The sequence below is a fragment of the Aquarana catesbeiana genome, linkage group LG08 (genome assembly GCF_042186555.1).
Source record: "Aquarana catesbeiana isolate 2022-GZ linkage group LG08, ASM4218655v1, whole genome shotgun sequence".
NCBI lineage: Eukaryota > Metazoa > Chordata > Amphibia > Anura > Ranidae > Aquarana > Aquarana catesbeiana.
In genome coordinates, this window is record NC_133331.1 from 296,702,309 (window position 1) to 296,726,297 (window position 23,989).

Here is a 23,989-nt window from a genome sequence, read left to right on the forward strand (position 1 = left end):
TTGTAACATGACAAGATGTGGAGAATTTCAGGGGGTATGAATACTTTTTCAAGGCACTGTATGTGGTCAGGCTGTCCGTTAGCTGGGCCAATGTGTGCAAACAAAACCCCTGTGGTTTATTACATGCTGACTGGTAAGTTGAGCTGGGAATTTTTCATGTGTTTTTGTTTGACAGTCTTCATCTTGGTTGTTCTCCCCCCATCCTCACTCTCTGACCTCTGGTGGGGCTCAGCCCCGCTGTTATTCATGACTAAATCATGGACTAAATAAGGAAGTGCAGGACTTCTTGTGTTGGGAAGATGGCAATGAGTGATAGAGGGGGTGGGGACACTCGTCCTATAATCCCCTCATCACTGTCACTCCTATAAAAGACAGTTCTCGTTGTTTCCTCACTCTCTGACTAAGGTCCATGAATAAAGAAATGAACTGGTAGGAGATCAGAGGACCCATTTACTAGTTACCTTGAGGGGGGAATTGTAAGATCCTCAGAGACAAAGCTGCCTGATGTGGGTGGAGTCCTGGTTTAGGGGAACCAATCAGCTCATGTCTAGTAATAATCTTTGTATTTCTATTTTAGTAGATGGACGGGAGATGAGGAAAACCTCAGAGGATTGTCTCACTTTGTCTCCAGACTGTAAAGTAGAAGATGAGGACATCACACAGTATAGTCCAGGAGAAAACCCGACTACCTCAAATGTCCATCCGGCACCACACAGTGTAGATGGACCATCATATTCCTCTTATCCTGAGGAACCTCAGACTGTGTGGGATGGTGCCGGACCATCGTATTCCTCTTATCCTGAGGAACCTCAGACTGTGAGGGACGGTGCCGGACCATCGTATTCCTCATATCCTGAGGAACCTCAGACTGTGAGGGACGGTGCCATCCTTCCAACACATAGAAGGTTTTCCTGTACTGATTGCGGGAAGTGTTGCCAGTCTAAATCCAAACTTAATCTTCATAAAAGAACTCACACGGGAGAGAAGCCATATTTGTGCCCTGAGTGCGGGAAATCTTTTTCAGACAAGTCCAATCTTTCCAAACATCAGAGATCTCACACAGGTGAGAAACCGTATTCCTGTTCTGAGTGTGGGAAAAGCTTTGTACTAAAGTCACAACTTCACACACATCAGAGTTCTCATACGGGGAATAGTCCAGGAGAAAACACGGCTACCTCAAATGTCCATCCGGCACCACACAGTGTAGATGGACCATCGTATTCCTCTTATCCTGAGGAACCTCAGACTTTGAGGGTCAGTGCAGTTCTTCGAACACATAAGAGGTTTTCCTGTACTGAGTGTGGAAAGTGTTGCCAGTCTAAATCCAAACTTAATCTTCATAAAAGAACTCACACGGGAGAGAAGCCGTATTTCTGCCTGGAGTGCGGGAAATGTTTTTCAGATAAGTCCAATCTTTCCAGACATAAGAGGTATCACACGGGTGAGAAGCCGTATTCCTGTCCTGAGTGTGGGAAATGCTTTGTACTAAAGTCACAACTTTCCACACATCGGAGTTCTCATATTGAGAATAGTCCAGGAGAAAACCCGACTACCTCAAATGTCCATCCGGCACCACACAGTGTAGATGGACCATCGTATTCCTCTTATCCTGAGGAACCTCAGACTGTGAGGGACGGTGCCGTCCTTCCAACAGATCAGAGGTTCTCCTGTGCTGAGTGTGGGAAGGGTTTCCAGTTTCAATCCCGCCTTAATGTGCATAAAAGATCTCACACGGGTGAAAAACCGTATTCCTGTCCTGAGTGCGGGAAATGTTTTTCAGTCAAGTCCCATCTTTCCCAACATCGGAGATCTCACACAGTCGAGAAGCCGTATTCCTGTACTGAGTGCGGGAAATGTTTTTCAGCGAAGTCTTATCTTTCCCAACATCAGAGATCTCACACGGGGGAGAAGCCGTATTCCTGTCCTGAGTGCGGGAAAAGATTCTTTACAAAATCTGCACTGGTCATACATCAAAGTTCTCACACGAGGGAGAAGCCGCATTCCTGTTCTGAGTGCGGGAAAAGTTTTCTACATAAAGCAAGTCTTTCCGTACATCAGAGATTACATACAGACACAATGTCATATTCTTGTACTGAGTGCGGGAAATGTTTTTCAAGTATGTCCGCTCTTTACAGACATCAGAGATTGCACATGGGTGAAAAGCCATATTCCTGCCCTGATTGTCCAAAATGTTTTTCTGGAAAATCTGCACTGATCACGCATCAGAGGACTCACACGGGGGAGAAGCCGTATTCCTGTCCTAAGTGCGGGAAATGTTTTTCATATCAGTCCAGTGTTAATAAACATCAGAGATTGCATACGGGTGAAAAGCCGTATTCCTGTCCCGAATGTGAGAAATCTTTTTTTCATAAAGTTTCACTAGTCATACATCAGAGTTCTCACACGGGGGAGAAGCCATATGCCTGTTCTGAGTGCGGGAAATGTTTTGCAGATAAGTCCAGTGTTTATAGACATGAGAGAACTCACACTGGCGAGAAGCCGCATTCCTGTTCGGAGTGCGGAAAATGTTATTCACAAAAGTACCAACTTACTCTACATCTGAGATCCCACACGACTCGTGGCGGTGTGTTAAAGTCCTGAGTTTAAGTCAAAGATCTCCCCATGGGAAGAAGAAGAACACCTTCAGACACACCGTAGAAAACACGGGGCTGGTCTTTGTAATATGGGAAACCGTTCACAAGGAGATCCGGGGTGGTGTGGGAATTTAGTTAGTCGCAGAAAAATTCTGTAAAGTAATTGATTGGTGGCTCCTAATTCCTCTGATCAGTATCGCTGCAGTGAGGGAAACGGATACTTTCCTGAAATGGACGCAAAGTTACTAATGTAACTTCAGGGTAGTAGGAAGTAAAGTTGCAATTCAGCAATAAAATACAGGATAATAGGCAGGACAATTCCAGAGAAGAATATAGTCATGGGTGTATGCAGAGAATAGGTGCGGGAACTCCCTACTTCTGAGTCCCCCCCCTTGCCTCCGCCCCCTGCCCACCTCTGAGCACCGTCCCTTGGCTCCACCTCCTACCCACCTTCCAGTACTGCCCCAAGTAACATTATGTGGTGCCAAATAATTTGTATGGAATTTGTTCTTGTCGAATAACAAGAAAAGCAGTAAAATAGATCCCCTGGAGCCAGCAACAATAGATCCCCTCAGCAACAATAGGTCCCCTCAGCAACAAAGCACCCCACCCCAGCAACAGTAGATCCCCCCAGCAACAATGCACCCCACCCCAGCAACAGTAGAACCCCCCCCCCCTGCAACAATAGGTCCTCTCAGCAACAATGCACCCCACCCCAGCAACAGTAGAACCCCCCCAACAATAGGTCCCCTCAGCAACAATGCACCCCACCCCAGCAACAGTAGATCCCCCCTCCATCAACAATAGGTTCCCTCAGCAACAATGCACCCCACCCCAGCAACAGTAGGTCCTTCACAATAATAGATACGGCCAAGAGGTAATACTCTGATGGGGGCACTGATGTAAGGGGGGGGGGGGACACCAATGGGGTAAAAAAAAAAAACGTAAGCAAAGAAAAGCAGTTTTCAATGTCTGTGTACCAATGTATGGTAAGGGCTTTTCTTTGTTTCATTAAAGTTTTTTCTCTTTTGTTCTGGATCATATCATGCTGATTACAAATAAAGTCCAATAAAAACATTTCCATTTATTAAAGTTCGATTTGCGATTTGTTAATTTATAAATGGATTTTTATTTTTTTTTTGTCTCGTGTATATTTGCAAAAATACACAATGTGGCCCTCATACTTTAGGGGAATACTGATTGTAAGGGGTGACCCTGATGAGTAGCCATGAGCCGAACCCCCCCCCCCCTGGGTTCGGTTCGCATCAGAACAAGCAAACAGGCAAATCATTTGTACGAACTCGCAAACACCGTTAAACCCTATGGGACACGAACGTGAAAAATCAAGTGTTCATTTTAAAGGCTTATATGCAAGTTATTGCCATAAAAAGTGTTTGGGGACCCGGGTCCTGCCCCAGGGGACATGGATCAATGCAAAAAAAAAGTTTTAAAAACGGCCGTTTTTTTTCGGGAGCAGTGATTTTAATATTGCTTAAAGTGAAACAATAAAGATTAAATATTGTGCCCAGGGGTCCCCTTAGTCTGCCTGTAAAGTAGCACATCTTTCCCATGTTTAGAACAATACCACAGCAAAATGACATTTCTAAAGGAAAAATGTAATTTAAAATTGCTCGTGACTATAATGTATTGCCAGATCCCGGCAATATACATAAAAAATCATTGAAAAAAGATGGCGTGGGTCCCCCCCCCCAGTCCACTACCACGCCATTCAGGTCTGGATATTAAGGGGAACTCCACGCTAAATTTAAAAAGAAAATTGGTGTGGGGTTCCCCTTAAAATGCATACCAGACCTGAAGGGCCTGGTATGGAATTTGGGGGGACTCCAATGTCATTTTTTTTATTTTGGCGCGGGGTTCCCCTTAACCACTACAATACACTGTGTTATATAAACTACACTGCCTGCACTGACTGAATATGGAGTATACACTGAATATATAGTCTACGCTAAATGCAGAGTATATATATATATATATATATATATATATATATATATCAATCAAATACACTGCCACTAACTAACCTGCCTAATCTAGCTCAATCTATCTCCATTCACACGCTATACATGACCGCTATGTAAGCAGCCTTATATAGTGTGGGGCGTGGGCTTAGTCCCCCTGAGCCATGATTGGCCAAAGGCACCCTGCCTTTGGCCAATCATGGCTCTCAGCAGAGCGCGCTGCGATTGGCCAAAGCATGCAGGACAGGTGCATGTTTTGGCCAATCATCATTCAGCAATGCACTGCGATCTCGGAGTGCATTATGGGGTGTTCCACTGCGCTCCAATTTCCTGCGAACGCCCCATGATATTTGCTGAACACCCGATGTTCGAGTCGAACGAGCACATCCCTACTGATGAGGACACTGATGTAAGAGGGGGGCACTGATGGAGGCATTATTGTAAAGAGTTTGGAGCCCCCTGCTATGGGGTAAAATATACAATGTGGCCCCTCGTACTGAAGATTCTGGAGCCTCCTGCTATGGGGTAAAATATACAATGTGGCCCCTCGTACTGAAGATTCTGGAGCCTCCTGCTATGGGGTAAAATATACAATGTGGCCCCTCGTACTGAAGATTCTGGAGCCTCCTGCTATGGAGTAAAATATACAATGTGGCCCCTCGTACTGAAGAGTCTGGAGCCCCCTGCTATGGGGTAAAGTATACAATGTGGCCCCTCATGGTGAAGAGTCTGGAGCCCCCTGCTATGGGGTAAAATATACAATGTGGCCCATGTACTGAAGATTCTGGAGCCCCCTGCTATGGGGTAAAATATACAATGTGGCCCCTCGTACTGAAGATTCTGGAGCACCCTGCTATGTGGTAAAATATACAATGTGGTCCATGTACTGAAGATTCTGGAGCCCCCTGCTATGGGGTAAAATATACAATGTGGCCCCTCGTACTGAAGAGTCTGGAGCCCCCTGCTATGGGGTAAAATATACAATGTGGCCCCTCGTACTGAAGAGTCTGGAGCCCCCTGCTATGGGGTAAAATATACAATGTGGTCCATGTACTGAAGATTCTGGAGCCCCCTGCTATGGGGTAAAATATACAATGTGGCCCCTCGTACTGAAGATTCTGGAGCCCCCTGCTATGGGGTAAAATATACAATGTGGCCCCTCGTACTGAAGATTCTGGAGCACCCTGCTATGTGGTAAAATATACAATGTGGTCCATGTACTGAAGATTCTGGAGCCCCCTGCTATGGGGTAAAATATACAATGTGGCCCCTCGTAATATACAATGTACTGAAGAGTCTGGAGCCCCCTGCTATGGCCCCTCGTACTGAAGAGTCTGGAGCCCCCTGCTTTGGTGTAAAATATACAATGTGGCCCCTCATGGTGAAGAGTCTGGAGCCCCCTGCTATGAGGTAAAATATACAATGTGGCCCTCGTACTGAAGATTCTGGAGCCCCCTGCTATGGGGTAAAATATACAATGTGGCCCCTCGTACTGAAGATTCTGGAGCCCACTGCTATGGGGAAAAATATACAATGTGGCCCCTCGTACTGAAGATTCTGGAGCCCCCTGCTATGGGGTAAAATATACAATGTGGCCCCTCGTACTGAAGATTCTGGAGCCCACTGCTATGGGGAAAAATATACAATGTGGTCCCTCGTACTGAAGATTCTGGAGCCTTCTGCTATGGGGAAAAATATACAATGTGGCCCCTCGTACTGAAGATTCTGGAGCCCCCTGCTATGGGGTAAAGTATACAATGTGGCCGCTCATGGTGAAGAGTCTGGAGCCCCCTGCTATGGGGTAAAATATACAATGTGGCCCCTCGTACTGAAGAGTCTGGAGCCCCCTGCTATGGGGTAAAATATACAATGTGGCCCCTCGTACTGAAGAGTCTGGAGCCCCCTGCTATGGGGAAAAATATACAATGTGGTCCATGTACTGAAGATTCTGGAGCCCCCTGCTATGGGGTAAAATATACAATGTGGCCCCTCGTACTGAAGATTCTGGAGCCCACTGCTATGGGGTAAAATATACAATGTGGCCCCTCGTACTGAAGATTCTGGAGCACCCTGCTATGGGGAAAAATATACAATGTGGCCCCTCGTACTGAAGAGTCTGGAGCCCCCTGCTATGGGGTAAAATATACAATGTGGCCCCTCGTACTGAAGAGTCTGGAGCCCCCTGCTATGGGGTAAAATATACAATGTGGTCCATGTACTGAAGATTCTGGAGCCCCCTGCTATGGGGTAAAATATACAATGTGGCCCCTCGTACTGAAGATTCTGGAGCCCCCTGCTATGGGGTAAAATATACAATGTGGCCCCTCGTACTGAAGATTCTGGAGCACCCTGCTATGTGGTAAAATATACAATGTGGTCCATGTACTGAAGATTCTGGAGCCCCCTGCTATGGGGTAAAATATACAATGTGGCCCCTCGTACTGAAGATTCTGGAGCCCCCTGCTATGGGGTAAAATATACAATGTGGCCCCTCGTACTGAAGATTCTGGAGCCCCCTGCTATGGGGAAAAATATACAATGTGGTCCCTCGTACTGAAGATTCTGGAGCCTTCTGCTATGGGGAAAAATATACAATGTGGCCCCTCGTACTGAAGATTCTGGAGCCCACTGCTATGGGGTAAAATATACAATGTGGCCCCTCGTACTGAAGATTCTGGAGCCCACTGCTATGGGGTAAAATATACAATGTGGCCCCTCGTACATTTACAGTACATACACACACAGCACATGGCTGTGTTCACACTACGAGACGTTATCGCACTGCAGTTCCTCTGAGCTTCACAAGGTGGTGATCTCACTTCTGCCCAGACAGGAAGTGATGTCAGCTACAGGCAGGAAGTGATGTCAGGCATAAATAGGACTTTCCAGCTGTGAGGTGAGTTGGGAGAAGGTAGTGAGGAGACATTGCTGGAAGTGGCAGTAGAGGAGGTAATAAGATCTTATTTTCTATTTACACCCAGTAACCCCCCGTCATGTTCCGTCCTCTTCCTCCATAGTCACTGTGATGTCTTTTGTCTCCAGCAGATAATACACCTCAATCTCCTCACATAACCCAAACTTACTAAGTGACGTATCAGTATGGATGTCACACCACTTCCTCAAACTCAATCGTTCTAAAACTGAGCTTGTAATATTTTATCCTCCCCAATCCCCTCCCATGACTTTACCATTCAGATCAACGGCACCATGTTCCTCCACACATTGCCATGATGTTAGGTGTAATCCTAGACTCTGACCTCTCCTACATCCCCCACATCAAATCACTGGTTACATCCTGCCGCCTCAACCTTCGCAACATCTCCAGAATTTGCCCCTTCCTGACTAACGACACCGCAGAACAACTTATTCACTCCTTGATTATTTCCCAACTTGACTACTGCAACTCTCTCCTCATTGGCTGACCCTCACACAGCCTATCCCTCTTCAATCTATTATGAATGCTGTTGCCAGACTAATACACCTTACTAACCGATCCGTGACTGCTGCCCCTCTCTGCCAATCCCTCCACTGGCCACCATTCAGTGTCCCCCAAACCTCTCCGCCAATCCCTCCACTGGCCACCATTCAGTGTCCTCCAAACCTCTCCGCCAATCCCTTCACTGACCTCCATTCAGTGTCCTCCAAACCTCTCTGCCAACCCCTCCACTGGTCACCATTCAGTGTCCTCCAAACCTCTCCGCCAATCCCTTCACTGGCCACCATTCAGTGTCCTCCACCCTTCTCTGCCAATCCCTCCACTGGCCTCCATTCAGTGTCCTTCACACCTTTCTGCCAATCCCTTCACTGGCCACCATTCAGTGTCCTCCACCCTTCTCTGCCAATCCCTCCACTGGCCTCCATTCAGTGCCCTGCACTCCTTTCTGCTAATCCCTCCACTGGCCTCCATTCAGTGTCCTCCACACCTCTCAGCCAATCCCTCCACTGGTCTCCATTCAGTGTCCTCCACCCCTCTCTGCCAATCCCCCCACTGGCTTCCATTCAGTGTCCTCCACCCCTCTCTGCCAATCCCCCCACTGGCTTCCATTCAGTGTCCTCCACACCTCTCAGCCAATCCCTCCACTGGTCTCCATTCAGTGTCCTTCACACCTTTCTGCCAATCCCTCCACTGGCCTCCATTCAGTGTCCTCCACCCCTCTCTGCCAATCTCTCCACTGACTTCCATTCAGTGTCCTCCACCCCTCTCTGCCAATCCCACCACTGGTCTCCATTCAGTGTCCTCCACCCCTCTCTGCCAATCCCCCCACTGGCTTCCATTCAGTGTCCTCCACCCCTCTCTGCCAATCCCTCCACTGGTCTCCATTCAGTGTCCTTCACACCTTTCTGCCAATCCCTCCACTGGCCTCCATTCAGTGTCCTTCACACCTTTCTGCCAATCCCTCCACTGACCTCCATTCAGTGTCCTCCACCCTCTCTACCAATCCCTCCACTGGTCTCCATTCAGTGTCCTCCACCCCTCTCTGCCAATCCCTCCACTGGTCTCCATTCAGTGTCCTTCACACCTTTCTGCCAATCCCTCCACTGGTCTCCATTCAGTGTCCTCCATCCTTCTCTGCCAATCCCCCCACTGGCTTCCATTCAGTGTCCTCCACCCCTCTCTGCCAATCCCATCACTGGCTTCCTCTACCCCACCGTATAAATTTCAAAATACTAACCACAACATTGCCCCCAGCTACATTACCAACCTCATCTGCAGAGATCACCCAAATCTCTCTCCCAGCCCCTACCCTGTCTGGTTTTAAACGATTCCTGAAAGCTCACTTATTCAGGGAAGCCTACCCCACCTCCACCTGTACCCGAGTCACCTCCATCAGATCATCTCCCCACAGCTGTTTCCTTTTGTGCCACCTCCCCCCTCATTGTAAAGCACTGCGTAAAAAGTTGGCACCATATAAATCTTGTATAATAATATTACTGTACACACATACAGTATATAGTTTGGAAACCTAGATTAACCCCTTCAGGGTCAAAACATTCCCCACTTATGGGGCAATAGTGCCCAGCAGAGTAAGCACATCCCCCTAACAAACTGCTGGCTTTCTTGTCATTCAAGTGGCTGTAAAGTGCTAACCCCCCAGCAACCTCCTCCTCCCAGCCAGGTATCCCGGTCCCTGCTACCTCATTTGAGCCCCCGGGACATCCCTGGCTGGTGTCAGCGGAGAGAGTGGAGGACAATCGGTGACCATCCACTCACTGATCATCTCAGCAGTAAATGAGGTCCTCTGAGGAGGTTAGAGAACCCACCACCACTATGTACAAAGTCCTGGATACTACAGAATACTTGACACCCAAGAGAGCAACCCCCCCCCCCCGCTGTTCCCCTCTTACCCACACTGGGCTGCCATTGGAGGGAAGAGAACAGACTCCTCCCACACAGCTCTCTACTCCACCAGCATTCTCTGTTATCCAATCAAATCCCTTCTCTTACTGCAGAGAGTGACATCACTCCTGTCAGTCAGCAGGCTGCCGGAGATTGGAGCCTTGCAGTCAGAGTTCTGGCAATTATCCTGATTAGCCGGCAAATCTGGACAAAAGTCAACAAGTTCCCCTTCCTGGACATCATGATGACCCGACATTGTCCTCACATCACTGCCTCAGAGCAAACAAGTCAAAGGAAGGATCGTATTTATCATTCCTTGTCTGCAGATCTAATACTAATCAAATCCAGTTCAGAAACCAAACAAACCCAACAGAGAAAATGGAAATCCTGATCTGGCATAAGACTCTCAAAAATGTAGAATGCACTAAAAGTGTTCTCATGGGGGGGTAGTAGTTCCGATATGTACAGCAACCCTCCTATTCCCCCTCCACATCCTATTATTGTGTGACCAACACCATCCAAATAATTCTTACTTTCATTTCCCCAAATTATCCGTCTACAAGGAGACCTGTATAGATCAAATGACGGGACCAATGAGGATGGAGGAGGACCGGAGTCACATGACTGAGAAGATACTAAACCTCACCCTGGAGATCATCTACCTGCTGACCGGAGAGGTGAGGAGGATTCTGGGAGGTCACATGACATCACTCTTATCTCTATTAATAAAACACAGACCTGACCGGAGAGGTGAGGAGGATTCTGGGAGGTCACATGACATCACTCTTATCTCTATTAATAAAACACAGACCTGACCGGAGAGGTGAGGAGGATTCTGGGAGGTCACATGACATCACTTTTATCTCTATTAATAAAACACAGACCTGACCGGAGAGGTGAGGAGGATTCTGGGAGGTCACATGACATCACTCTTATCTCTATTAATAAAACACAGACCTGACCGGAGAGGTGAGGAGGATTCTGGGAGGTCACATGACATCACTCTTATCTCTATTAATAAAACACAGACCTGACCAGAGAGGTGAGGAGGATTCTGGGAGGTCACATGACATCACTCTTATCTCTATTAATAAAACACAGACCTGACCGGAGAGGTGAGGAGGATTCTGGGAGGTCACATGACATCACTCTTATCTCTATTAGTAAAACACAGACCTGACCGGAGAGGTGAGGAGGATTCTGGGAAGTCACATGACATCACTCTTATCTCTATTAATAAAACACAGACCTGACCGGAGAGGTGAGGAGGATTCTGGGAGGTCACATGACGTCACTCTTATCTCTATTAATAAAACACAGACCTAACCGGAGAGGTGAGGAGGATTCTGGGAGGTCACATGACATCACTCTTATCTCTATTAGTAAAACACAGACCTGACCGGAGAGGTGAGGAGGATTCTGGGAGGTCACATGACATCACTCTTATCTCTATTAATAAAACACAGACCTGACCGGAGAGGTGAGGAGGATTCTGGGAGGTCACATGACATCACTCTTATCTCTATTAGTAAAACACAGACCTGACCGGAGAGGTGAGGAGGATTCTGGGATTCTAACATGCTATTTCTATTGGTTCTCCAATACAGAGATTTCCTCTTGTGAAGTCAGGTGATCATATGACCATCACAGTGCCTCCATGTGACTCCCTAAAACCTGAGAGACACAACATGGAGAAGATTCTAGAAGTCACCAAGAAGATGATGGAGCTGCTGACAGGAGAGGTGAGGAGGATTCTGGGAATTCTGGGACATTATCCAGTAACAGACAAGGGATGTGTCTGGATGGTGACTGTATCATTGTGTGTGTCAGGTTCCTATAAGGTGTCAGGATGTCACTGTCTGTTTCTCCATGGAGGAGTGGGAGTATTTAGAAGGACACAAGGATCTCTACAAGGACATCATGATGGACAATCAGCCGCCCCTCACATCACCGGGTAAGAGGAGACTTTATTGTAAAGGAGAGAGCAGTACGGAGGGTCCACCTAGATCCCCCATCATCTGATAAACACATAGAAACAATGTATTCAGTCAGTGTGTGTGTTTCCTACAGATGGATCCAGTAATGGGAACCCACCAGAGAGATGTCCCCGTCCTCTGTATTCCCGGGATTCCACACAGGAAGGTCACACCATCCCTCACCATCATCAGGTAGATGAGGAACAATTATTGGTAATTATGATTTATACACAAGCATGTTTGTTACATTGAATGTCTTATTAAATACTCAGAGTGGAAACCTCGGGGATGATAATATTGATGTTAAAGAAGAGTATAAAGAGGAGGATGAGGAGTATGGAGTGATGGAGGAGTTTTCAGATGGACACAAGGATATGATGGAGCCACCTAATACCAGGAACCCACCAGAGAGATGTCCCCGTCCTCTGTATTCCCAGGACTTCACACAGGAAGGTCACACCATCCCTCACCATCATCGGGTTGGTGAGACAGAACATCTAGAACATGACAGTGACTCGTGGAAATAATGTGTGGATCCTACATGAATATATTTTCAATCCTTTTCTTGGTTTAGGGTGAAGATCTGATAAATATAAAAGTTGAGGTTAAATCAGAAGAAGAAGAGAGGTATGTGAGGGATGATCAGCAGTCTATGGAGGAGGATGGAATAATGGGGACATTTATAGAGGAGGACACTCCTACAGAGATCAGCACAGGTGGGTCATAAACACTTATTACTGCTGTAAAAACAATCAAGTGGCTGAACAGCTGGTATTTGTTTTTTACATGGAGGAATCGCCTGCAGAAAGAGAAGATATCTGAATGATACCTGCAGGTGCACCCATCATACAGATTTAACCACTTCAACTCCAGGACGTCATATGACGTACACCTTAAGGGGGAAGTGGTTAAGCACCATAAAATAATTAATTGAACTTAATAGAAATTGGATGGTTTATTTTTCATGAATGTGGTATAATCTCTGCCCTCTCGGAATGTGAGTAATTACGACTAAACCAGCAGACAACAAGGTCCGCCACAATCAGACCTTCCCCTCAGATTCTTCTGCAGCAGATGTCAAGGATCGAGCCTATGCTACTAGGTACACTGACGCAGCCGAGCTTCATTATTGGATTCCTTCGGTGGGAAAGATACCTTTTTTTGGATAGGATTTAATGCCCAAAATTCCATCACCTCAAATCATGACCCACGTTCAGTAGATTCAGAAGTGAGGGAAAACTTTTGCAGTGTAGGTATGAAATGATATCTTACCAAGCAAAGTGGATTACGAGAACCACACCCGGGGATTCGCAAGACCGCTGATGTGATGACCCATAGAGAATGTTCAGAAGGGTTACAAGAAAGTCATAGATGGTATCTGATCAAGAGAGCTTGTTTGCGTCTTATAAGGCACATAGTCCGGAGGGTTCAATATTGAGTTGGCTCCACCCTTTGCAGCTTTAACAGCTTCAACTCTTCTGGGAAGGCTGTCCACAAGGTTTAGGAGGGTGTCTATGGGAATGTTTGACCATTCTTCCAGAAGAGCATTTGTGAGGTCACTGATGTTGGATGAGAAGGCCTGGCTCACAGTCTCTGCCATACTATTTCATCCCAAAGGTGTTCTATGGGGTTGAGGTCAGGACTCTATGCAGGCCAGTCAAGTTCCTCCATCCCAAACTCGCTCATCCATGTCTTTATGGACCTTGCTTTGTGCACTGGTCCAAACCATTTGGTTGAGGGGGGGGGGGGTTATGGTGTGGGGATGTTTTTTAGGGGTTGGGCTTGGCCCCTTAGTTCCAGTGAAGGGAACTCTTAAGGCCTCAGCATACCAAGACATTTTGGACAATTTCATGCTCCCAACTTTGTGGGAACAGTTTGGGGACGGCCTCTTCTTGTTCCAACATGACTGCACATCAGTCTACAAAGCAAGGTCCATAAAGACATGGATGAGCGAGTTTGAGGTGGAGGAACTTGACTGGCCTGCACAGAGTCCTGACCTCAACCCCATAGAACACCTTTGGGATGAATTAGAGCAGGGACTGTGAGCCAGGCCTTCTCGTCCAACATCAGTGCCTGACCTCACAAATGCGCTTCTGGAAGAATGGTCAAACATTCCCATAGACACCCTCCTAAACTTTGTGGACGGCCTTCCCAGAAGAGTTGAAGCTGTTATAGCTGTAAAGAGTGGGCCAACTCAATATTGAACCCTACGGACTAAGACTGGGATGTCATTAAAGTTCATGTGTGTGTAAAGGCAGGTGTCCCAATACTTGTGGTGTTATATATAGTAGTGTGTGTGTGTGTGTATATATAATCTGTACATATACGACGTGTCTCAAATGTTAGTCCTTTTAAGGCCTTCGTTTTGAAATTTCTGAACACCTGTAATACTGAGCTCAGGCTCCATCATTCATTGACATTCCATATTATTCATACATGTTCATTCCAGAAAAATCTCGACACCTCTCCCCTCCACCCACTGCTATATATACACATAATATGTATTCTCTTTTGTTACACCCATTTCCTACCAGCTGGACATTTTATATCTGATGATGTGATTGGAGCACAGACTTTTACATGGTGATAATAATGTGATAACATCCTCCAACTTTGGAACCTTAAACAGAAAGTGATAATGAGGGAGGAGTCAATAACCCAATGATGGTGGTCTTCAGGATCAGTCCAGTCTTCATCTTGGTTGTTCTCCCCCCATCCTCACTCTCTGACCTCTGGTGGGGCTCAGCCCCGCTGTTATTCATGACTAAATCATGGACTAAATAAGGAAGTGCAGGACTTCTTGTGTTGGGAAGATGGCAATGAGTGATAGAGGGGGAGGGGACACTCGTCCTATAATCCCCTCATCACTGTCACTCCTATAAAAGAGAGTTCTCGTTGTTTCCTCACTCTCTGACTAAGGTCCATGAATAAAGAAATGAACTGGTAGGAGATCAGAGGACCCATTTACTAGTTACCTTGAGGGGGGAATTGTAAGATCCTCAGAGACAAAGCTGCCTGATGTGGGCGGAGTCCTGGTTTAGGGGAACCAATCTGCTCATGTCTAGTAATAATCTTTGTATTTCTATTTTAGTAGATGGACGGGAGATGAGGAAAACCTCAGAGGATTGTCTCACTTTGTCTCCAGACTGTAAAGTAGAAGATGAGGACATCACACAGCATAGTCCAGGAGCAAACCCGACTACCTCAAATGTCCATCCGGCACCACACAGTGTAGATGGACCATCGTATTCCTCTTATCCTGAGGAACCTCAGACTGTGAGGGACGGTGCCGGACCATCGTATTCCTCTTATCCTGAGGAACCTCAGACTGTGAGGGACGGTGCCGGACCATCGTATTTCTCTTATCCTGAGGAACCTCAGACTGTGAGGGACGGTGCCGGACTATCGTATTCCTCTTATCCTGAGGAACCTCAGACTGTGAGGGACGGTGCCGGACCATCGTATTCCTCTTATCCTGAGGAACCTCAGACTGTGAGGGACGGTGCTGTCCTTCCAATAGATAAGAGGTTTCCCTGTACTGAGTGTGGGAAGTGTTTTCGTTTTAAATCTAGTCTTGATGTGCATAAAAGATTTTACACGGGGGAGAAGCCGTATTCCTGTACGGAGTGTGGGAAATGTTTTTCAATAAAGTCCCATCTTTCCCAACATCAGAGATCTCACAAGGGGGAGAAGCCGTATTCCTGTTCTGAGTGTGGGAAATGTTTTCCGAGTAAAGCACGTCTCGCTGAGCATCAAAGTTTTCACACTGGACAAAAGCCACATTGCTGTGCTGAGTGCGGGAAATGTTTTTCACATAAGTCCAGTCTTTTCAAACATCAGAAACTGCACATTGGTGAAAAGCCGTATTCCTGCCCTGATTGTCCAAAATATTTTTCTCAAAAATCTGCACTGGTCATACATCAGAGAACTCACACAGGCGAGAAGCCGTATTCCTGTCCTGAGTGCAGGAAATGTTTTTCAGAAAAGTCCAGTTTTTCTAGACATCAGAGATCTCACACGGGGGAGAAGCCGTATTCCTGTCCTAAGTGCGAGAAATGTTTTTCAGAGAAGTCCAGGGTTTATAGACATGAGAGAACTCACACTGGTGAGAAGCCGTATTCGTGTTCTGAGTGTGGAAAATGTTATTCGCAGAAGTACCAACTTACTCTACATCTGAGATCCCACACGACCCTCGAGGGTGTGTTAAAGTCCTGAGTGCGGGAAATGTCTTCTATATTGTGCCATACAGCAGAGATCTCCACCCTGGGAAGAGACACACCTTAGAAAACACGGGGCTGGTCTTTGTGATGTGGGAAACTGTTCACAAGGAGATCCTGGATGGTGTGGGAATTTAGTTAGTCACAGAATTTCCTGAAATGGAGGCAACGTTACTAATGTAACTTCAGGGTAGTAGGAAGTAAAGTTGCAATTCAGCAATACAATGCAGGAGTATAGGCAGGACAATTCCAGAGAAGAATAAAGGCATGGGTGAATGCAGAGAATAGGTGCAGGAACTCCCCCCTTGGCTCTGCCCCCTACCACCCTCTGAGCACTGTCCCTTGGTCCCACCCCCGAGCACTATCCCTTGGCTCCACTCCTACCACCCTCTGAGCACTGTCCCTTGGTCCCACCCCCGAGCACTATCCCTTGGCTCCACTCCTACCACCCTCTGAGCACTGTCCCTTGGCTCCACCCCAAGCACTATCCCTTGGCTCCACCCCTACCACCCTCTGAGCACTGTCCCTTGGCTCCACCCCTACCACCCTCTGAGCACTGTCCCTTGGCTCCACCCCTACCACCCTCTGAGCACTTTCCCTTGGTTCCACCCCCAAGCACTATCCCTTGGCTCCACCCCTACCACCCTCTGAGCACTGTCCCTTGGCTCCACCCCGAGCACTATCTCTTGGCTCCACCCCATACCACCCTCTGAGCACTGTCCCTTGATTTCACCCTCGAGCACTATTCCTTGGCTCCAAACCTACCACCCTCTGAGCACTGTTCCTTGGTTCCACCCTCGAGCACTATTCCTTGGCTCCACCCCCTACCACTCTCTGAGCACTGTCCCTTGGTTCCACCCCGAGCACTATCCCTTGCCTCCACCCTCTGAGCACTGTTCCTTGGTTCCACCCCCGAGCACTATCCCTTGGTTCCACCCCCTACCACCCTCTGAGCACTGTCCCTTGGTTCCACCCCTGAGCACTATCCCTTGGCTCCACCCCCTACCACCCTCTGAGCACAGTGTCTTGGTTCCACCCCCGAGCACTATTCGTTGGTTCCACCCCCTAACACCCTCTGAGCACTGTCCCTTGGTTCCACCCCTGAGCACTATCCCTTGGCTCCACCCTCTGAGCACAGTGTCTTGGTTCCACCCCTGAGCACTATCCCTTGGCTCCACCCCCTACCACCCTCTGAGCACTGTCCCTTGGTTCCACCCCCGAGCACTATCCCTTGGCTCTACCCCCTACCACCCTCTGAGCACCGTGTCTTGGTTCCACCCCCGAACATCATCCCAAGTTTTATTAGGCGGTCCTAAATAATTTGTATGGAATGTAATCTTGTCTAATAACAAGAGAAGCAGTCAAATAGATCCCCCTGAAGCCAGCAACAATAGATCCTTCACAACAATAGACCTCCCCCCAGTAACAATGCACCCCACCCCAGCAACAATAGGTCCCTGCAGCCACAATAGACTCCAACCCTGCAATAATGGACCCTACACAACAATAGAGTCTCCACACAGCAACAATAGATCCCTCAGCAACAATAGATCCTTTTACAACAATAGACCCCCCCCAGCAACAATAGATCCTTCACAACAATAAACTCCCCCCAGTAACAATGCACCCCACCCCAGCAACAATAGGTCTCTGCAGCCACAATAGACTCCAACCCTGTAACAATGGACCCCACCCCAGCAACAATAGTTCCCCCACACAACAATAGACTCTCCACACAGCAGCAATAGATCATTTTACAACAATAGACTCCCCCAGCAGCAATGCACGCCACCCAGCCAACAGTAGGTCCCTGCAGCAACAATGGACCCCACCCCCACCCCAGCAATAATAGTTCCTTCACAACGATAGACTCCCCCAGCAACAATAGACCCAATCCCAGCAACAATAGTTCCCCCACACAACAATAGACTCTCCACACAGCAGCAATAAAACCACCCCCAGCAACAATAGATCCTTTGCAACAATAGACTCCCCCCAGCAAACAATGCACCCCACCCTAGCAACAATAGGTCCCTGCAGCAACAATAGACCCCAACCCTGCAACAATAGCTCCCCCACACAACACTAGACTCCTCAAACAGCAGCAGTGGACCACCCACAACAAAATACCACCCCCAACAGCAAAGGATCCACCCCCAGCAACATTAGACTCCCCTAGCGGCAACAACCGATCTCCCAGCAGCAATAGATCCCCCCAGGAACAATAGACCCCACTCCAGCAACTATATTTTTTTCACAACAATAGATTCCCCAGCATCAATGCACCCCAACAACACTGGGTCCCTGCAGCAACAATAGACCCCAACCCTGCAACAATAAACCCCAACCTGCAACAGTAGTCCCCCCACACAACAATAGACTCTCCACACAGCAACAATGTACCACCCACAACAAAATTCCACCCCAGCAACATAAGACTCGCCTAGCAGCAACGACAGATGTCCCAGCATCAATAGACTCCAGCAGCCAGCAACAACAGATCCCCCCAGCCACAATAGACCCCAACCCAGCAACAATAGATCCTTAACAATAATAGACTCCCCCCAGTAACAATGCAACCCCCACCAGCAAAAATAGGTCCCTGCAGCAACAATAGACCTCAACCCTGCAACAATACTTCCCCCACACAACACTAGACTTTCCACACAGCAACAATGGACCGCCCACAACAAAATACCACCCCCAGCAACAAAAGATCCACCCCTAGCAACATTAGACTCCCCTAGCGGCAACAACCGATCTCCCAGCAGCCAGCAACAATAGATCCCCCCAGCAACAATAGACCCCCACCCCAGCAACTATAGATTATTCACAACAATAGATTCCCCCAGCATCAATGCACCCCAGCAACACTAGGTTCCCCCAGCAACAATAGACCCCAACCCTGCAACAATAAACCCCACCCTGCAACAATAGTCCCCCCACACAACAATAGACTCTCCACACATCAACAATGTACCACCCACAACAAAATTCCACCCCAGCAACATAAAACTCCCCTAGCAGCAACAACAGATCTCCCAGCAGACAGCATCAATAGACTCTCCAGCAGCCAGCAACAATAGAGCCCACCCAGCAACAATAGACCCTACCCCAGCAACAATAGACCCCCAACCCTGCAACAATAGAGCCCACCCAGCAACAATAGACCCTACCCCAGCAACAATAGGTCCCTACAGCAACAATAGACCCCCAACCCTGCAACAATATACCCCACCCCAGCAACAATAGTTCCCCCACACAACAATAGACTCTCCACACAGCAACAATAGATACCCCAGCAACAATTGACCACCCACAACAAAATACCACCCCCAGCAATGAAAGATCCACCCCCAACAACATTATACTTCCCTAGCGGCTACAACCGATCTCCCATCAGCCAACATCAATAGACTCTCCAGCAGCCAACAACAATAGACCTCTCCCTCAAGAGTAGATCCCTAACATCAACATAAGACCCCCCATCAACAATAGACCCTCACACAAAAACAGATCCTCAGCAGTGACAGTAGATCCCCAGCACACCCCTTACTATTACATACATTGAGTGCTGGAGGTCCCAGAACTGCGTTCCCACTGAAGAAAAGCCCTGAGTGTATGTCAGAGAATGATCAGTGTCATGTGGAAGGACACTTAGTATAGGGAAGGGGATCTCCAGTATAATGCTCGCGGGTCCCATGCGGCCTGCAACAAAATTTCACTGTTTTCGCTGTTGATGTGCACAGTCGCTGCTCCCCCCCCCCCCCCCCCAACAGCAAGTGATGTCCTCACCGCGAGCGCAGTCTCCAGGCCAGGTTCTTTTTACCCCGCTGTGCTGTGTCATCTTCTAGGACTGCTGGGGTCCTAGCAACCAGTGACAAGCTTGCCCCAGCATTCATAGGAGGGCGGAGCTTCCCCCATCCAGACCTGATCCGCCTACCGGCTCCCACCCTTCTGTTGCAGAGCTACAGCCCTGCTAGAAGCAGAAAAAAAGAGGTGATACTCTGATGGGGGCAACTGATGTAAGGGGGGAGTCTGATGGAGACTCTGATTTAAGGAGGGCTCTAATGGGGACATTGATGGAAGGGAGGACTATAATGGGGACACTTGATGGAGGCACTGATATAGGGGGACTCTGATGGGGACACTGATGTAAGGGGGTCTGATGGAGACTCTGATTTATTAGGGATACTGATGTAAGGGACAACTCTAATGGGGACACTGATGTAAGGGGTGACTCTGATGGGGGGACTCTGATGGGGACACTGTTGTAAGGGAGGACTATAATGGGGACACTGTTGTAAGTGGTGACTCTGATGGGGCACTGATATGGGGGGACTCTGATGGGGACACTGATGTAGAGACAACTCTGATGGGGACACTAATGTAAGGGAGGACTATAATGGCGACATTGATGTAAGGGGACCTCTAATGGGGACACTGATGTAAGGGGTGACTCTAATGGGGCACTGATGTAAGGAGGACCTCTAATGGGGACACTGCTGTAAGAGGGACTCTGATGGGGACACTGAGGTAAGGGAGGATTCTGATGGGGACACTGATGTAAGGGGGACCTCTAATGGGGATACTGATGTAAGGGGGGCCTCCAATGGGGACACTGTGGTAAGGGAGGACTATAATGGGGACACTGATGTAAGGAGGACCTCTAATCGGGACACTGATGTAATGGAGGATTCTGATGGGGACACTGAAGTAAGGGGGGCCCCCAATGGGGACACTGTTGTAAGGCAGGACTATAACGGGGACACTGTTGTAAGGGGTGACTCTGATGGGGGCACTGATATAGGGGGGATTCTCATGGGAAAACTGATGTAAGGGGGAACTGATGGAGACTCTGATTTATTAGAGACACTGATGTAAGGGCCAACTCTGATGGGGACACTGTTGTAAGGGAGGACTATAATGGGGACACTCATGTAAGGGAGGACTATAATGGGAACATTGATGTAAGGAGGGTCTGATGGAGACTCTTTGTTTTTTTTTTGTTTTTTTTTGTCACATCAGTCGACCAATTTGAGGGGTGTAGATCAACTTTGCAGTTCATTTAGTTATCCGGCCCTCTCTCATTGTCTCATCATCGTGACACTTTGCCATATAATACAAAAAGAAGAAAGAAGAGTGCTTACAACCATACATATATCCAGTCAAGGGGATTACTTAGACTTGCCGGAGGTCATATAAATCCAGTTGACCATGTTAAATTCTTATTTGTCTATCCCTGCCCTCCCCCTTCTCCCCTCCAACCCATTCCTCCCCCCTCCCCAATCCCCCCCTCCGTTCTCTCCAGGGTCTAACATTCATTCCACTCTCCTTCTTAAATTACAGATTTTATTTCTTTGGTGTAGCTCCATGTTTTTTTAAATTTTTTCCAATGGTCCCAGCTACCCAGATTCTTACTTCTTATGTCTTCTACTCTGCACTCCAGTGTCTCCAAATTACAAATCTCCTCTATTGCGTCAAACCACTCCCATATCTCCGGGCTCTCCCTCCTCTGCCAGTTCCTTGGGATCATTCTTTTTGCCGCATTCAGAAGTTGCGGGACAAGAGTCTGCTTACCGTTATTTAGATCCCCCCTCCCCCCTAGGAACAGGACCTCCCAAGGGTCGTCTGCTACCTCTATTCCCGTTATTTCCTTTATGAGGACAAGGATTTTATGCCAGAAGTTTTTAATTATGGGGCAACTCCACCACATGTGTCCCATTGTTCCAATCTCTTGGCATCCTCTCCAACAGGTGGCTGGCCCTTTCTGATATTTACTTGTTATCTCGGGGGTCAGGTAGCTTCTACTGATGCATTTGTAGTTCATTTCGGCCGTTCGAGTGTCTATTTTTGAATTGGCACTTATTTTAAAAATCCTTTTAATTGTGTCAATATCCTTTTTAGAGCCTAAATCTCTCTCCCATTTGAATATGAATGGCGGCATCTCCCACTTTTCTGAAGCTAGCAAGATTTTATAGATCTGAGAGACTGTATTTCTTGAGGCCTCCTTATCACACAGCTTTTCAAAGTCTGTCAGTTGTCTTCCAGACCTGATTGGCTGTGGTAGCCTATTCACAAAGTGATTTAGTTGAAGATATCGCCATCCATCTAAACCCCGTGTATTCCTCCCGTGTGTGAGTTGCTGGAGTGACATAATTTTACCTTCATTCATAATTTCTCTTAATTGTGTTTTTCCCCAAAGAGCTTCTTTTCCTCCTATACTCTCCATACCCGGTGTAAAAAATGTATTATCTAATAGTGCAATCAGTGGTGAATTATATTTCCCATTTACTTTCTTGTATATCCCATCCCATATTTTCAAGACATTTCTTGTTATTTTGTGTGTACTATCTGCAAGTGGTCTAAAGTGTGGGGGATTCCAAATAATAGTGCCTAGTAGTGAATTACTTAAATCTTCTTCTAATGTTACCCATTTTTTCCGTTTATCCTTCCTCGCCCAATCTACTACCCTAGATAAAACTACAGCTTTGTAGTACATCTGTATATCAGGAACTGCCAAACCTCCGTCTACTTTCTTTTGTTTTAGTGTCTGTAGGGACACTCTCGGTTTTTTGTTTTTCCAAATAAAGGTCATGATTATTTTTTTTAACGTCCTCAGGTAATTCTGGGGGAGGGGAACTGGTAGCATCTGGAAGACATACATGATCTTGGGTAATAATACCATTTTAAAGACATTGATACGTCCAATCCAGGAAAGGGCCTTATGGTAGAGTCTATTACATTCTGATCTTACCCGGTCTAATAAGGGCATATAGTTACTAATAAACGTCTTCTTAATTGAGCTGGTTAGTTTAACGCCCAGGTATTTTAATTCCTTAGTCCATTTAAAACTAAATTCTTTTTTCAAAATCTCTACCACTGGCTTGCTTACATTTATATTTAATATTTCTGATTTATTCATATTTATTTGAAAATTGGATACCTCTCTGTATTTTCTTAATGCCTTCATGAGGTTGGGCATCGTCGTGTCTGGGTCCGTAACATAGAATAGCACATCGTCCGCATATGCTGCGACTTTGTGTTCCTCCTTTCCGACCACAACACCACGAATATGCGGGTCCCTTCGTATTGAAGCCAGGAAGGGTTCCATGGCTAAAACGAAGAGAAGCGGGGACAGGGGACACCCCTGTCTCGTGCCTCTCTCCATCTCAAATGGTTGAGAAAAGATCCCATTAACTTTGATTACAGCAGTTGGGTGATTGTACAAAGTTTTTATCCTCCGAATCATTTTAGGGCCCAGTCCCATGGCCTCCAGAGTCTGGATCATGAACCCCCAGTCTACCCTGTCAAAAGCCTTCTCGGCATCAATTGACAGAAGTAGTCCTGGGGGCCCACTCTCCTTCATTTTCCCCGCCAAGAGCAGGGTCCTAATCCCGTTGTCCCTCCCCTCCCTATTGGGGACAAACCCTGCTTGGTCTGAATCAACTAACAGGTTCATGTATTCCTTTAATCTTTCTGCCAACACTTTAGCGTAGAGTTTTGTATCGTTGTTCAGTAGAGAGATTGGGCGATAGCTTGAGCATATTGTTTTATCTTTGCCTTCTTTCAGTATAATTGTAATGGATGCTTTCAATGCATCTCTGCTCATCTCAAAGCTGTCACCCAACCCGTTCATATACCGACACAACCTAGGTACTAAAACTTCTCTAAATGTTTTGTAATAAAGTGTTGTTAGGCCATCTGGGCCTGGGCTTTTCCCTAAAGCCATTCCAGCTAACACTTTACTAATTTCTTCTTCTGAGATTGGTCTTTCCAATAGGTCTCTATCCTCCTCAGGGATCTTGGGGAGCGCTGCCTTTTTGATATAGTTGTTACCTCTCTCTATCCTGTTTTTTGAGTAGATGTCTTGCTTGGGGGCAGA

At 47.2% G+C, this 23,989-nt stretch overlaps 2 protein-coding genes across 2 annotated transcripts in view; both read left to right on the top strand.

Moving 5' to 3' along the window:
- On the top strand, positions 1–3,678 carry LOC141104785 (uncharacterized). The gene has a single exon (XM_073594531.1). The coding sequence runs from the start codon at positions 505–507 to the stop codon at positions 2,599–2,601; it is 2,097 nt and encodes a 698-aa protein (XP_073450632.1). The 5' UTR covers positions 1–504; the 3' UTR covers positions 2,602–3,678.
- Positions 3,679–6,442: 2,764 nt separating this feature from the next.
- The window catches only part of LOC141105477 (uncharacterized), a 38,029-nt gene continuing 20,482 nt past the window's right edge, over positions 6,443–23,989 (top strand). The window contains exons 1-2 of the mRNA XM_073595329.1: positions 6,443–6,541; positions 15,560–16,085. Of these exons, the coding sequence (XP_073451430.1) occupies positions 6,443–6,541; positions 15,560–16,085 (625 nt within the window). The remainder of the gene's footprint in view (positions 6,542–15,559; positions 16,086–23,989) is intronic.

What these genes read in the sequence shown, in the direction of transcription:
- LOC141104785 (XM_073594531.1), top strand. Translation starts at nt 505, where the DNA reads ATGTGGGTGGAGTCCTGGTTTAGGGGAACCAATCAGCTCATGTCTAGT.